Source organism: Helicoverpa armigera, chromosome 26 (genome assembly GCF_030705265.1).
Source record: "Helicoverpa armigera isolate CAAS_96S chromosome 26, ASM3070526v1, whole genome shotgun sequence".
Lineage (NCBI taxonomy): Eukaryota > Metazoa > Arthropoda > Insecta > Lepidoptera > Noctuidae > Helicoverpa > Helicoverpa armigera.
This window is the reverse complement of record NC_087145.1, coordinates 2,138,656-2,155,170: the sequence shown is the minus strand read 5'-3', so window position 1 is coordinate 2,155,170 and position 16,515 is coordinate 2,138,656. Positions and strand designations below refer to the sequence as shown.

Below are 16,515 nucleotides of genomic sequence, written 5' to 3'. Positions count from 1 at the left end.
AAAAAAGTCGGCAAATTCTCCAGCACACTGGTCATCTGTCAAATCTTCACCATTTTTCATTATATTTTGGCGATTAACTCGGCTTTTTTTGGACCTAATATATTGCCAGAACGCTTTTGGATCTTTCGCGAATTGATTTTGAATTTTATGTTTGTGATATCTGTCTGCTATTTCTATTGATTTTTTAATTTGTGCCCTAATCTTAGCGTATTCTTTATAATCGCAATCAAGTTTTGATTTTTTAAATTTTTTGTGTAAATATGCTTTAATTTTAATATCTCGAATTATTTCCCCTGTGTACCATTCGGGATACACGTAACGCGAGTTTCCCCGGATAGACGCCTTCCTGGGTACACACAGGTCCAAAGTATGACTAAGTTTGTCATAAAAGATATTTAAAATCTCATCCAAGTCATGTGTCTCATACAGTGTACTCCAGTCAACAGAAATTAACATTGTATATAACGACTGATAATCGGCTTTATAAAAATTCCACTGCGGTCTAATACTGCGCGCGGCGGCACCGGCAGCGGCGGGCGAGGACGCGAGCGGCGCGGGGTGCGCGGGCGCGGGGCACACGCTGGCCGCGAGCGGCGGGTGGTGCGCGTCGACGGGCACGAGCGCGTCGTCCGCCGCCGCCACACACACCTCCCCGCTAAGACCCGTACTCAAAACCAAATCCAGCTGACGACCCAACGCATTTGGAACCTTATTACTTTGTGTGAACTCGCAATATGACATAAAATATTCAAAATAATTCGTAATATTAACAGGACACGAATGTAAATTAAAATCTCCTATAACTATAACTTGTTTATACCTATCACACATATTTTCTATTAACCTAAACAAAATCATCTTATCCCTTCGTCGGCACTCGTACAGGATAACATGAAATTATGAAACACGTATTAGAAAAAACGTTTTATAAAATTAACGAAAATGTTTCCTATCTTTATATTTATCTACATTCTTTTTATTTAAACATACTAAATTATTATATTAATATTACGCAGAGGAATACGTTTTTTATACTGCGTGTCTATCCTCCCCTCTGAAGGATAAAAATAATGGTATTCATTATTTTTCTTAACATTTTTCCCATAACAATAACCAGAACCTACACACTTCTTATTATTTATCATCACCTTTGATGATGTGGAATTCTTTCGACACTTCGAAACAATACGTTTCTTTCGTTTTCGCGAAACATTATTGCGAAAATCATTTTCTTTCACTTTATTTTGAGAATAAATGTAATTAATTTTATTTATTTTGTTGACAATGTTACATGTCATTTTGTCATTATTTTTGTCACTATGGTGACCCTTATCTGTCAGCATATTTGACATTAATCCATCTTTTCCGACAATGTCAGTTTTAATAAATTTTGCAATAAACCTCGTTTTTAAAATTAAATTATTTTTGGAAAAATCTATAATACAATTATTTTTGGAAAGAAAATCTCTTCCTAAAATTATGTTCTGGCGAATATTTTGTATAATTAGAAATGTATGCCTAAATAAACACGAATCTATCAAAAAATTGATGCATGTTTCGCCCAGTACATGCAACTGCGCACCAGAGACTGAAGAAGCTTCATAAGAACTGTTCTTGGTGTATTTAATGTTGAGTTCTGAAATGAACGCCTCAGATAAACAGGAAATCGACGCTCCTGTGTCGACTAACGCCCTGAACTCCTGTTGAGCAATCAACACATTAATATTTGGACCGGTCTCACCAGACTTATATTCTACTTCCGATCCAATCGCATGGAACTCCACCGGCTCTACGTTCCGCTCCTCATCGTGTTGTTCCATCTCCTTCTCTCTCATCTCCATGTCTTTGCTCGGCTGCACTTCTTTCGTCATGCTAGCAATTAATTGTGTATTACTAGGTGTACACGGAGTACTTCTTTCATATTTCATGGAGTATTTCCTATCATCAATCATTGGTGGAACCACAGGTAAGTTGATAACATTTCTCTGTACTTCTCCAAATAAATCTCTCATTTGGAAAAGTGTATCACGCAGCTCATATTTTGATGCAAAGAGCTGTGAGCTTAATGCGGCTTTATATTTAAAAATAAGCCCCTTCAAATATACTTTTATAAAAATGGTATCGTCTGCAATATCTGCTTTGGTCTGTAAACCACATAGACGATAAAAGAATGTTAGTAATTCTTCTTCTTGCTCCTGTCGAGCGTTGTAGAATTTTTCTACATAATTTACATTATCAGGGAATTCTGCCCTTAATTTGTCGCATATGGTTTTATATTCAATCCCATCGACATAAATATATTTGTAATACGCAAGAGCGGGACCTTGCAAATATGCACCTAGTAGTAGTGCAAAATCGTTTTCTCTCCATTTATTTATCGCCGCAATTGTGCGAAATTCGAAAAGAAAGTCGTCGACTGATATGTCATCGACTCCGGAGAAAAAAATTATATCTTTGGACATTTTCCTACATTAAATAAATAAATTCCACTTAGCTCTTTTTCTCCGTATTCCAATATTTCATTAGAATTAGTGCCCAGGGTTAATCTTCCAGGCTCTTCTCTCTTCCCGTCTTCGTAATGTCACCCAGCGACTTTTTCGCGTGACCTGAAAAATACTTGGGGCTTTGGCGTCGGCGCCTCCACCATATGTAGCGCGTGGCGCGCTAGGAACCGGGGATCTTCAGGTTAATCAATTAAAAGATTGGAAAAAACTTTAACTTAGCGTTTATTTTCTGACTCGGGGGTGAAGTGACATACTTCAATATAAAAACTATTCTATTTCTATTTATATCATTGTCCGGCCAGTATCAATTACAATTAATAAAACCTACTTCTAATCTACTTCAGTACTACATCTCTACAGTACATACTATTCATTCATCAATTTATTTTATTCATTCATCACATTCGCTGGCAAGTTCGGATTTTCAACAAGGAGGATCTCCGTCCATCGTTAGATATCAGTGTTGGTTCAGTAGCTTTTTTTGAAAAATATCGACAAATTCGTTTTAAAGTGGATTCCTGATATACTTATCTACTTATTTCTGCACAAAAAAAATCACTTCTCATCAACTTTATGTTTGAAAGAGGCGCACAACGTGGCGAATTTCTTCCGCTATCGAAACCGCTCCCGATAATGCGTTGTCAGGGTGTAATACACGGTGCATGTAGCTGGAGCAAGTTAACACGCGCAATTGACAAGTGACAAGAGCACGCAGATGGATATTTTGTTACATGCGCGAGTCGCTAGATTCGCACGTTTAACCTGCGTATACCTATGCCTTAACATGCGCAAGCTACATGCTTTATTCATTGTATGTCAGGTCAGGACAAAATGATTAAAGATGTACATAAAAATATCTTCGGTATCCTTAATGATTGTAAATAAATACTTTAACGTAACCTAAACCGGTTTTATGGGAATGCAGATAATGTTGCAATTACAATAATTACCATTACATTGATATAGGATTGTTTTTTAACCAGTGTGTATTTTTTGTGGCTAGTAGGTACACGTTTAAAGATATTAAACTAACAAAAACAATACATAAATAAGATAAAAAGGGCAATCACAAGAAATGAGGTGACCAAACTGAGTGTACTTTGTTCTTCGTGGGATGTAGGTACCTAGATACATAATCACTAATTAGGATTCCTAAACTACTCCAGCAACTTATGTTGATATGTAAATACTGTGCCAAGGGCAATGCACTGACATAGTGCTTGAAATGATTAATCTACAAAATCTACATGAACACTTGACAAGAACACTAGTAGTATTCATCAGTTGGTAATAGGTTCCTATCACACTCATTAGTTATCATATTTATTTAATTATAATTAAATTAAATTAATAATTTCAGACAAATAGGGCCCACAGAAAATACAATAAATATATGTAAAAATGAATCCCTATATCCCTTGGTCACGCCATCACACGTAAACGGCGGGACCGATTAAGCTGAAAAGTAGAGGGGAGGTAGCTTAGACCCAGGGAGAAGGTTTTTGTCACCATTCGGGTACGGGAAATCTTGGGATGTGAGCGAAAGCTAGTGTACACAAATGAAATAATTTCAAATGAAAACAAAAATAAAAAATTCATTTAAATAAAACGGGCAGACCCTCCCCGTCTGCCCGTCTGCCCGTGACCATGGATGCTGTAAAGGATCCGAAACGTCGGGATTAAATAATATAATATACTTAACCGCGATAAAATCCGTAAAAGCAGTTTTATTTAAATGTCTAATATTCGCGTAAGTGTCAGAAATCAATATAAAAAATTCAGTTAAAATCTACGTGTAGACTGTTGACCAGTGTTGAAACGAGTAGATGGTCTCGTGTTGCACTACGCTGCGTGGTGTCGCGTGTACTTCCCGCGGAATCGCCGGAACACGACACCCTTCGGCCACTGTTCTTGAAATATATCGCGATGCTGAGGATTCCATAGATCTAGGATTCCACAGTGATGAAGTCAGTTACCGGAGGTTTCCCCTTTGATTTCCAAAAGGCCCATAAAGGTTTACCCTAAGTGCCCATTTACAAACAATACGGGCCCACATAAGTATGGGTTGTACCTATTCGTTTATTTTTTTAAAAGGGCTATCACAAATTTTCGAGTTTTATACGAGTTTTGATGCGTCATTATGCTTTGGATATAGTCACAAAAAAAAAAACAAAAATAAGATTAAGAAAGTTTGATCATTTATCTTGGGGCTGTTTTCAATAAATATTTTAATTTGTCCACGTACATCAGTAAAATCTTTGTCTCTGCAAAGGATGTTTCATAAAATGTTGCTTTTGGGAATCTTTTGATGCTTCAGTACTACGAGGATATAGCAATTTAACCATTTATAAAAATGTTCAAGATACAACTATATCTTGTACTTGTGCTTGCTTACACCAATTTATTACAATTCATACAGTAATACACCAAAAATAATTCTATAAAACTGAGAGTTACTGACAATTTTCCGTACAAAACTATATTTTTTATCTATGAAAGTATAATCCAAATTCAAATAAAACATATTTAATAATTAAGGTGGTATTGTTATAAAGCTTGAAAAAAAATTGGTCTATTTAAAAGTAAAACAATATTTTAAAATAATTTTGTTTGCAATGCAAAAATCAATATAAATCTTGTGACGCGCGGTGTTCAACTTTAGTCAGCGCCAAGCGCTTATCGAGGAGGACGTATCGCTCGCTGTTGCGCCGCGCAAACTCGCCGGAGCTCGAAAATATAGCGCAACCTGCGCAACGAACTCGTTTTGATACTAGTGAGTTTTTTTAGTTATAATGATCTGATTGAAATGTAATATACACAAGTATTAACCCATGATATTCTAATGCGAAAATGTTATAGATTGGGTTCTCTTTTTGATGTTGGTTATATAGAAATATGTACGTAAATGTCATCGTCGTTAGTTTCGCTGTTGCATAATAATATTATTGGATATCTTTGATTCTTGCAGGATAATGAAAGCATATTTAATTCAGATTATCAGACTCAATCGGATACCAGTACAAATAATATGGTAAGTATTTTTTGTCACTCGCAACAGACATATTTGTTTTAATAAACTATTTACATTCCTAGTTTTTATTGTTGCAGGAAAATGAAGATACAATACATGGAAGACGAATTATAGATTTTAGTTTTTTTATAAATCAATTACTTATACCTAATTGATAAACATGGTGAAAAGTTTGGTTGTCGATTAAATAATTTAAAAATTGTAAACGATTATTTGTTTATTGTAACTCAATCGAGCTATTCTAGGTTATAAAATTCATCGGTACAAATAATATTTCATAAACTATAAAACCAATAAACTATTTCGAAAATAAAAGTGGCAAAGTCTCAAGTTTGTTTGTGCCGCGTGGCGGTCCGCAGGTGTGCGTTGCGTATTTCACTAGACGCACACGCGCGCAAGTGCTGCCGGCTATCGTCTAATTTACCTAAACCTGAGCGATTCGATTTTGTAATAGCGCTCTTAATAGAAGGTAGATCGGTATATTAGGTAGGTATATCCCAGCAACTTGCTTACCATTCATTAATTTAAGGATAATAAATAAAACGTTTTATGAATTACTTAACAGTATTTATTAACTTAAAAAATTCAGTCTTACAAACAGTAAAAGTAATGAGGAATGACTAAAATTAACAGAGATCAGCATTTACTTGTCACCATTGGCCTGGTCTTTCACTTCCTTGCGAACTGGTCCGGTTTGAGTGATGGGGACTTGGCGCTCACCCTGGACAGCTAAAGGCACGTTCCTGGGAGCAGTCACAGTCAGGACTCCGTCCGAAGACAGCCTAGACTCCACTGTTTCGGGAACACAACCTTCGGGCAACGCGTATCGTCGAGTAAACTGGCGGGAAATAAATCCGTGCTGGTCTTTCTTCTCTTCGTGTTTGCCTTCAACCACGATGTAACCATCAACAGTCTTCACAGAGATTTCCTCCGGCGCAAAATGTTGGACGTCGAGATTCACTTGGAACTTATCCTTGTCAGACTTGATGGAGGAACCGACGTCCCTAGCAGCCGCGGCAAGATGGCGCCAGGGTCTGTAGTACTCTCTGTTCACCAGCGGCGCAGCAGCAGCTTGGAGAAGGTCTTCCGGCGTCAGCCCCAAGCCGAAGTGCTGTTCCATAAGGCGGGGGCGGTTCATCTCGTAATCCAACAGGAATGGTAGCAGAGACATCTTTCTGAATTACTTTTTAACTTCGAGTCTTCGTAGAATCGCAGGATCGCAGAGAAATTCTTCTCCGAATAGCTTTGTGATCGTTTCACAGTCGCTTGTTCAATTCAAACTGATGACGTTCGGCGCGCGCAGTTGTTTTTAAGCGGTGGCGCCATCTACTAGAATATCGTAGAATGATCGCGAACGCAGGGGCGCCTAGACTGCGGGTCGCTGAGCGCAATGTATTGATTGCGACATTGTGAAAACATTGGAGACTGAATTGGGTCTGAGGTTAGGTAAATTTACTATAAGGTTTTAAAACTTACATATTTCATAAGAAATAAAGATCTTATACTTCTAAGAAAAAAATATTCATTTCAATATAATTGTCTGTAAAAAAGTATTAAAAATAAAAGAGATTACATATTATTGTAATCGAGTCTCTTTCTCACCGCTCAACATGCAAAAAAAGTGTTTTAAAGAGTGTTTAGAAGAATTCTAAAAAGTTTAATGAGTAGAATATGAGAATTGTTGTATTTCCTATCATTTCCACACGCTATTTAGTACCAAATATTCCTTTATCATACAATATTATTTTGGACTCCCACACCTATCTCCGCATCCGTGAGAGTCTAACTACCAAACAAAAACAATTTTGCATTTTTAAATGAGAATAAATTCATAAACATAATATTTACTAGCAGTTTGCTTGCTATTTCATTACGACCAATTAATGATTCAAGATAAGATTTAAATACCACGAAGTAAAATGAAAATACAGTAGAATTCATAATATAACGACTTCGCTTATAACAACTAATCGGTTTTAGCGACGATAATCTTTACTCAAGTTAGGTTTCGTATATAGGTACTAAGACAATATAACCGTTTAGTGCGACTCCGGTTTAAGCGACCAACTGCTTATAGCGACCAATATTTATTATAATACGTCCGGTTAAAACGACACACGCGCAATGTTTTGTTTACCTACGCACTCGCACCCCCGCCCCGCGTTCGTATCGTTTAAACCTTCCCTGGACCTCTATAAACATTCTAAAATCAAAATAAGCCAAATCGGTCCAGCCATTCCGGAGTTTTAGTCAGAGTAACGAACAGCAATTCATTTTTATATATGAGAAGACTAGCCATTCCGGAGTTTTAGTCAGACTAACGAACAGCAATTCATTTTTATATATGAGAAGACTAGCTGACCCAAGTTATGTATGTATGTACAAGTTAAGTTATGTACTTAAGAAATAATCCGTCCGTTTTGTGCGTCGTCCGGTTAGTACAACATAGTATCGTCGGTCCCTTGAAGGTCGTTATATCCGGATTCTACTATTTATGATGCATAGTTACTCGCTGATGTCATCAAAATCACTATAGCAACTCGTACTTAAGAGGACGAATTGGAATTTTTGGCGCCAAGGATGTCAATTTTTCTCAGTAAATACAAAACGGATCAAAATACAACTTGGTTACCTGAAAGTTAATGATATAAGCCTTATTTTGTTAGTTGTAGAAACATGATTAGGTAACTTTTATAACAGAGAAAAATATATCAAACATACCTCTTTTTAAAAAGAGATTCACATATTATGGGCAAACGGGACCGATTTAAGCCTCTTAACTTTTTTAGTAGTTGAGTATACACCGTGACATTTTAGTCGTCTTACAACGGCAGCCCACTTCATGTATCCAATGTCTAGAACACGTTCATTACAAAAATATATATATTTATGACATTTGAATAATTCAAAAATAAAAATAAATTCATTATTATGACGCATGACATAGATTATAAAAACACCCTGTAGTGAGCGCGGCCCGAGTCTTGTTATCAATGGAGCGGCGCGGCGCGGCGCGGCGTCTTTATCAAAGTTCATTCACCCTAGCGCAAAATAAGTTTCTTAATTGCAATCTTAATGTTCTCATTATGTAGCAGTTTGTAAACTTGCACTCTTACTTAATTTGTAACACTTAATTCCAATTCTTCCTTCATACTTTTACGGGCTTAGGACCGTCTCGTAATCAAACCAAAACAAAGTGATGTAAGTTGACAATGACGTACCTATTATCAGGCCTCTGTCACTCTCTGTACTCGCGCGCGATAAATGCCTACCGCTCGCTGGGTTACCGGTAGCCCCACGCGGCTCAGGGCGCACAACAGTCACGCGCCGCGCGCAACACAATATTATTATTTTTATTTCGTGCGGGTTGATCACTCCTCGGTTCCGTAACATTATTAGATTGTTAGGCGCAGCGTACAATCTTCTTGCTTCTTTTAAATTGTCACCAGCTATTGCGTACACGCGTACCATTTGTAGGTACTCGATATTCGAGTAGCGACGGTTCCTATCACTCATCATGCAAGACGTATACCCTATTCACTCGTAGCGATCGCGAACAACACTTGATTACCGGTAGTGCGCGCACACTTCCACAACTTGCGGTGTTCGGACGGCAACTGAGCCACAGAATGACCTTTAAAACCTATTTTTAAGTAAAAGGCGGCATTTATCAAAGTCCACGTGGACTCTTTGAAAAGTGCCGTCGTCGTCTTTGGCGGTGCCGTCGTGCCGCTCGTGGAATGAATCTCATTGGATGACAGTCCACGTGGACTGTGCTAGATTGGCTTACGATATTTTGTCTCGTAAAAAATGGAGATGGAACGATCACTCGACTCGAGCGCTGGGAAGGTACCTACTTTCTACCGTTTGATACGTAAACATTATTAACAGGATGTTTCCTATTTCTAATGTATTATTTATTTTTCTTTGCACCTATTATCTTAATTAATGCTATAAAATTAATAATCATGTCTAGTGGTATTTTATGTCGGATACATTCAGTGGACCACCTTTGTAAGACGACTAAAAAGTCGCGGTGTATACATACTCTTTAAAATGGTAGTAGGAATTTTTATTAAATTATCATTTCTAAATATTAAAATTACAAAACCATTTTGTCGCTTACGACTTTTAGTTATAAGCTAGCGCGCGTATTGTTATCCTCGCCCCGCTCAGACGCTCCGACCCCTTTTGGCGCCTTAGATGCGCGTGCCGGTTATGGAATTATTGTTGACCACTTCCTCGCCTTAAATAAAAGTCAACAAGATACGATGATATTATTTCAGTAAATCGCATACAAACATTACCGTACCTAAGCGACCCCTGACTTGAACTATCCTGATTAGAATGTCGTAGAACATTCCCGCGCATCTATTCGAACCAATCGCGAGGCAAAACAGTCTTTGACTTCTCTAGAATGTTCTATTTTGCTACTACACCGCCATCTATTGTCGAGTAGCCTAACTATTTGTTAAACAAAGTGTTCAGAAGTTTAAACTCTCATATTTTTTTAATAGATGGCGTTGTTTTCAATTATTTGTATTGAACTTTTAAATTATTTGAGGCTTGATTCAGAGTCTTTTAATCACAAACAAAACTTATGCACTTTTTTTCTAATTTTAAAAGATTATAATTTATATGGTATTATTGATCATGATATATAATAAGTTTATGTGTAATTTATGTATTTCTTAATTTAATTGAGGTCTTATCAGCAGCATTATTTCTTGGAGATGCTGGCAACTTTGCTTAAAATAATAGCAACGCCAACATCACAAGATAGTGATGTGACGAATAAAATCGATAATTTTAATCGACTTTATTTTGATGAAAACGGTAAAGTATGAATCAAGGCTATTCATTTGCATTTCTTCCAGCATTGTAATAACTCGGTGGAAACCTCAATAATTGAACCTCGACGGGAAAGTTAATAGTCATAGGTAGTAGTAACATTTTATTTTGCAGAAGTACTGAACAATTTTAATATGTAATTATATCTTGTTTGTATGGAATTTAGAAATTAGGTCTAATTCGATGGTATTTGAGTTATTTATTGTAATAACAACATTTCGTACATCGTATCTGTTTAAGCTCTTTGGCACTAAACTGCTTCGGTATCCCAAAATTCGAGGACTCTGCAACTAATTTATGCTAAATAAGATTTTATTACTTAATTGAATAAAATCAATTTTGTTTGTGATATTGTGATTATCATTTTCGAATACAGGGCCAAAATACAACAAACTTATAAAACAGTAATAAACAAGTATTCCAGCTTAAAAAAATGCCGCTAAATCGACACATTCACCGCACTACACGGTCGCTCGCTGCGCAGTGGTCGGTCGGTTGAGTTGACTGACGTATTTTTAATTTGCATTCGCTCCATGTTATCGTGTTGCGAGTCCGTGTGGTAATTTTATAGTGCGCCTTCGATTACACTATTTGTCGAGTGCTGTGATTTTTGTAATACATTTTAATATATATACAAACAACGCTAGTTTTTAAGTGAACTGTGAAAGAGCGTTTTTTCAAACACTCGCTACATTGTCGATGTGATCCTCGTTTTTGTGATTTTATTTGTGTGACGATGGCAGATAATTCGAAATTGACGGAGGAAGAGAGGACTGAGATCAGGGAGCAGTTTGAACAGGTAAGTTTGCCAGTTTTCATTCAGATAATCGTTAATCAGAATCGATTTGTCGGCATTTCGTGCGGCCTGAGAATTTGGGGCATTGCTTATTCGTAATAATGTTTTGCAATTTTCGATGTACAGTTCGCCGTTTATGGAATTCTCGCGTACGCGTGTATAACGTGTGTTTTTCGAGGCCGCGTGTGGTCCCGCTTGTACATGCCTTGCCTCCGTAAAACCGGCGATGTATACTCGAAGATGCATGAAAAGGAAAAAAAATTGTAATACACATACTACTTATTTTTTTAACTTGTTTACTGAGGATTGCAGAAAGACAATATCAATAATTTATTGTTCCTTATTGAAGTTATTCTTCAATTATGATTGACATACTTATAAGGAAAAACAACTATGACTTCATCAGTGTGTTTACTGCCTAGGCAATGGCAATTTAGCATAGGTATGGAAACATATCTATCTATATATACTAATATACACAACACATTCTTGTTTGTACTTTAAAAGCTCTAAAACTACTGAACCTATTTGAAAAATTCTTTCACTATTGGAAAGCTACACTACTGCAGAGTAACATAGGCTATATTTTATTCCTGTACAAGTAGAAGTTTCCCGGATACGCATGAAACAACAGGAAAACATCTAGTACATAATTATAATCATCATCTGCATAGCTTTTTCCCAACGTTTTGGGGTTGGATTCCAGTCTAACTGGATGCAGCTGAGCACCAGTGTTTTACAAGGAGCGACTGCCTGTCTGACCTCCTCAACTCAGTTGCCTGGGCAACCCAATACCGCCTATAAGACTGGTTGTCAGACTTACTGGCTACCCATAATGACTGCTAATGATGTTCAAATGACAATGATGATAGCAGAATCTATTATAGTAAGTTATAAACAGTTTTAGAAACTGCAAGAATACTAGACCTTAAGACACATAAATGCAGTTTTTTATTGCCTGTTATCTACTACTGATAGTAGCCGCTCAATAATTATTGCAAAACATTCAGCTTGCATTGATAAGTTATGACAATACATTAAGATAACATACAGTCCATGTAAGTTGTTATTGAAATACTTTTAAATAGGTTCTGACAACAGTCACTTTACTTGCTTACTTACTTTTATTACTATAGTAAAGAAAAAAATATTTTAGCTGTCAATACTGGAATACCATAATATCATTTATTCTTTCCCTAAGTTGTTATGTTTTTCCAAGCAATGATTTTAATGGAAAAAGTGTAAAGTTTATCTTTATTTTATGTAAATCTAGACCATTCCATCTAAAGAAATCTACAAGGTTTTATATAAACAATTATAAACAAATCCATAAAATATCAAATTCTTTAATGAAGGTTTAAAGGTTCTCCCTGAAATAAACAGTAACATTTTCCGAATTTCTAAAACAAACATAATAAATGCATAACATATTTATTTATGCTAATATTGAATAGAAAATTTTAATAACACAATTAATATGAAGAACTTAGCACAGGCCGACATACTCATTACTTATGCAGACAATGCAGTTTGTTGCATGCTAAGTAGAAAATGCAAATATGTTTTAGTATTAACATACCCTAAGGTATTGTGAAATATCATCCCTACTATAATACATGTAAAGGTAATTCTTCACAGCAAAATTAATTAACCAATTTGAAATAAATTTTGGTGTACAGGTAGTCTAGAACCTGAGAAAGTACGTAGGCTAGTTTTTATCCAAATACGGGAAAAAGTTCCCTCAGTCGAGTTGAAAGAACTGGGAACAGATTCCAATAATACATAACACTCCTGGATAGGGTTATTTTTTTATATATATTCTGCATTCTCCATGCATATAAGTGGACAATTAGTTGGCCATTGACCGGACATAATTAATATGTGTATTTAAATAATATGCATGAAATCCTGATATATGCATTTCACTCATAATATTTTAAATTAAATTTGTGATAAATAAATGTAAACATAATAATGAGTTTCAAATTTTTCGAGAAATACGATAGTTTATGAGGTAGCTAAATGAATACATTAGCATTAATGACTTGATTAACAAATGAGAGTGCACATATTTTTGTGATTCACAAACAAGTTTTTGCATATTTTTACTTTCATTTGACAGTATATCCTCCTGTTTTGTATGAATGTATTTTTTTTATATTTGAATTTTAAAGTAATTTTCTTATACAACTCATAATTTCTTATATTGCGATTAATTTTATTTTGTTTTTTTGCCCCGAGGAAGTTACTGCCCGCACCATTATGAAAAGTAGACTATGTCCTTTCTCCAGCTCTAAATTAGTTGTGTATATTTTTCATTTAAATCGGTTCAACAGTTTTGGTAGGAAACCTATGAAACAGACAGAGTTATTTTCACATTCATGATATTACTAATTCCAGTAAAATCATTTTTGCTGGCACTTAATTACTAAGCTAACTACTTCTGCCAGTCTACAAAGCAAACATTTTAGCTCCGTTCTTAAAACCAACTCAGGTGTGATTACACGGGCTCATACATAAAATAATATGTCCAACGTCATCGGTTACTCAACAGGTAATTTTGTTCACACACGTTTTAATATTCAAAACCCGTCGATATTGTCGCCTTGACATGTATACATGTATGTAGATGTATATATTGAATACCCAAATAGGTTATAGTTTGCTTAGCCAATGGTTTGCACATGTTTTTTGATTCAGTTGGTACGTTGGTCGGTTTTCCTCTGGGTAAAAACCGACTTGATGTGTTAATGGTTGTAATATTATTTTATATGTTGAACTTTTTTGTGGTGTTGGTTTGTCTATCTATGCGGTACTATGAATGGTTAATTGGGAATTCTAGCTTCTTTCCTTATAGAATAGGGTAACATTATATAATTCAACTCGACTAATTCATTCATACTTCATGAAAAATATCTAGGGACTTTACTACAGATTACTTACCATGTAAACTATGTAATAGTTACTATGTTCTCAACTTCACTGTGAATTTTCACATTCTTTTAAAATGAACAGTTGCTTTGAGAAAATGGATAACCATGTTGTCAGTGAGCATATGGACGAACACTGTATTTTTTTATTCTGGTCCTCATAAACACCCGATAAAATGATTTCACAGATATTTTTTCAAGTAAATATTGCATTAAAGATATCATGCTATTTTTCCAAGCAAATATTGCATCAAAGATATTAGTTTCAATCCATACTTCTGAAGATAAGAACTCTAATGCTTAGGTTTACTATATAACTTCACTGGACTACACTAGGTATTAAGATAGTTCAAGAAATGCAAATCTGAGAGTTAGTCAAGGTTATCGTTCAATGGGTGGCGTTGCAAAAAGGTCACACACTATTAATCTTAAGTACTTGAGACTGGGCAAGATACTGTTAAGTGTATTGATTTATTACCTATAAGCATACTGGCCTTATATTTTATACTAACCTACTACAGATATTATGTTTTCAGTTTAGTAATATTTCTTACTAGCAGTTTTCCGGGAAACTACTGCCCGTAACGGGATAAAATATATATAGCCTATGTTACTTGAGAAGAGTGTAGCTTTGCAACAATGAAAGATTTCAAATCGGTTCAGCAGATTTGGAGCCTTTAGGCTATAAAAAAACTTGATTGACACAACTAAAAAATGATTCATCTTTAACTTAATTCACTTATACTCTCATAGCTGTGCAAATATTCTTAGAGCGACATAGTAAACAACATATTTAATGACCTCTGCAAACCAATTTAAATATCCAAGTGAGAGATACATATGCAAATCACTTTTTATGTCTATCTTTATGTGCAAGCAAAGGAGTGGACTGTCTATTCTTTGCATGCCTATGGCAAATGCTAGATGTTTTCTATGAAAATTGTGTTTTTTTAGCAACCAATGACATGGAAACTAATTAATTCTTAATGAATTGCTGTGAATAACATTTTTATAATTATTTTCTTGGGCATTATAAAACGCTTCTAAGTTCATAATGAGAAACAAGTATTTTTCTCACTTATATTCTAATAAACCTTGTTTTTACACATTTTATTTGAGGCTGCTTAAATTTCTTATTCATCAATGTTTCACCACATTCAAAAATCCAAATTTAACTAAGTGAAAGCTGAATAAAATATCTATGAAATTTTCTGATCAATAGATAGAAATGAAATGCACTTTATGCATCTTCAGTCTTCCACTTAGACCTCATTAGGACCTCCACGAATAGTCTTCGATGAATCATAGCTTCGTACTCAAAGTGGGTCAATTAATCAATCAGTGCTTATAAGTTAACAGGCCTCTAGTTAATGTCCTAACTGCCAATAACGAGCTACTAATAGCATTGAGATAACAGTCATCCATTAGTCTAAAGACTACATGTAGTCTATTTTAAACTTAAAGTAGTTTTACTTTTTTAATTAGAATTACAAGTTACTTCCAATCTTTACGAATACTATGAAGCTGAAGAGTTTGTATGCTTTAAGGCGATCATGTCAGGTATTATTAGACCAATTTAAAATTTATTTCAGTGTTATAAGACCCATTTATCGAGTAAGATACTTTTTATCCGGGTACGTGAGGTAGTCCCTACGGGAACCACTGTTGAAAACAAATAATATTGCGAAAGACTAATTTCCTTTGTTAAAAATACCACAGAAATACACTAACGAGGTATTGGATTTACAGGAATTTTCCTCAGATTTTGTATCAAAAGATTTTCATAGAATAGCCGTACCTATTGTCCAACGAAAGCCACTTGAAGATATTTTGGGACCCAACAAGTTATTGTACGATTCGGCCCTTATTTGGGAAAGAGGGATCATTAAAATTAATTCAGCGGTTTCAATAAATGGAATATTGTTATGGTCTAATTGACTAGCCTCTCCAAAATTTCGGTATTAGAATATAATGAAACTTCAAGCTCTGTTGCCTGCCTTTTGGAGGGGTTGAAATCGTGAACTTCTTGACCTTGGAGACTTGACGAGACTGTTGAGGTCGATAAAGCTATACCTACCTAACTGTAAGCATAGGTAAAGTACGTTTCTGTATAAAATCCTTGCAAATTAATATCATAAATGTAAAAGAAACTTTGTCTGTCTGAACAGCTTTCACGCCAAAACTACTGAACCGATTTAAATCAAATTATGTACACATAGATCCTAGCTAGAGCTTGAGAAGGAGAAAGGCTACTTTTTATCCAATTTCAGGGAGTCCCTTCCGGACGCGGGATAACCGTAAACATGAAACGTACTCCATCACCAACTAAAATGCTCCTTAGTACCAAAATCAACACAGACCAAAGACAGTCATAAATAAACAAATCAGCAATAGAGCCTTAGG

General features: G+C 35.5%; 2 protein-coding genes and 1 long non-coding RNA gene across 3 annotated transcripts in view; 2 read left to right on the top strand and 1 right to left on the bottom strand.

Annotated features, from left to right (window-relative positions):
- Nucleotides 1-5,235: 5,235 nt before the first annotated feature.
- On the top strand, nt 5,236-5,744 carry LOC135118811 (uncharacterized). Its single transcript, XR_010277798.1, has 2 exons — nt 5,236-5,277; nt 5,473-5,744. It is a non-coding gene; the product is annotated as an uncharacterized LOC135118811 (long non-coding RNA).
- Nucleotides 5,745-6,080: 336 nt separating this feature from the next.
- Nucleotides 6,081-6,835, bottom strand: LOC110379755 (protein lethal(2)essential for life). Its single transcript, XM_021339553.3, has one exon. The coding sequence runs from the start codon at nt 6,704-6,706 to the stop codon at nt 6,179-6,181; it is 528 nt and encodes a 175-aa protein (XP_021195228.1). The 5' UTR covers nt 6,707-6,835; the 3' UTR covers nt 6,081-6,178.
- Nucleotides 6,836-10,839: 4,004 nt separating this feature from the next.
- The window catches only part of LOC110379742 (plastin-3), a 53,965-nt gene continuing 48,289 nt past the window's right edge, over nt 10,840-16,515 (top strand). The window contains exon 1 of the mRNA XM_064041720.1: nt 10,840-11,185. Coding sequence (XP_063897790.1) covers nt 11,123-11,185 — 63 coding nt within the window. The 5' untranslated portion in view covers nt 10,840-11,122. The remainder of the gene's footprint in view (nt 11,186-16,515) is intronic.

Excerpts from the sequence above, each read along its gene's own strand:
- LOC110379755 (XM_021339553.3), bottom strand. The coding sequence starts at position 6,706 with ATGTCTCTGCTACCATTCCTGTTGGATTACGAGATGAACCGCCCCCGC.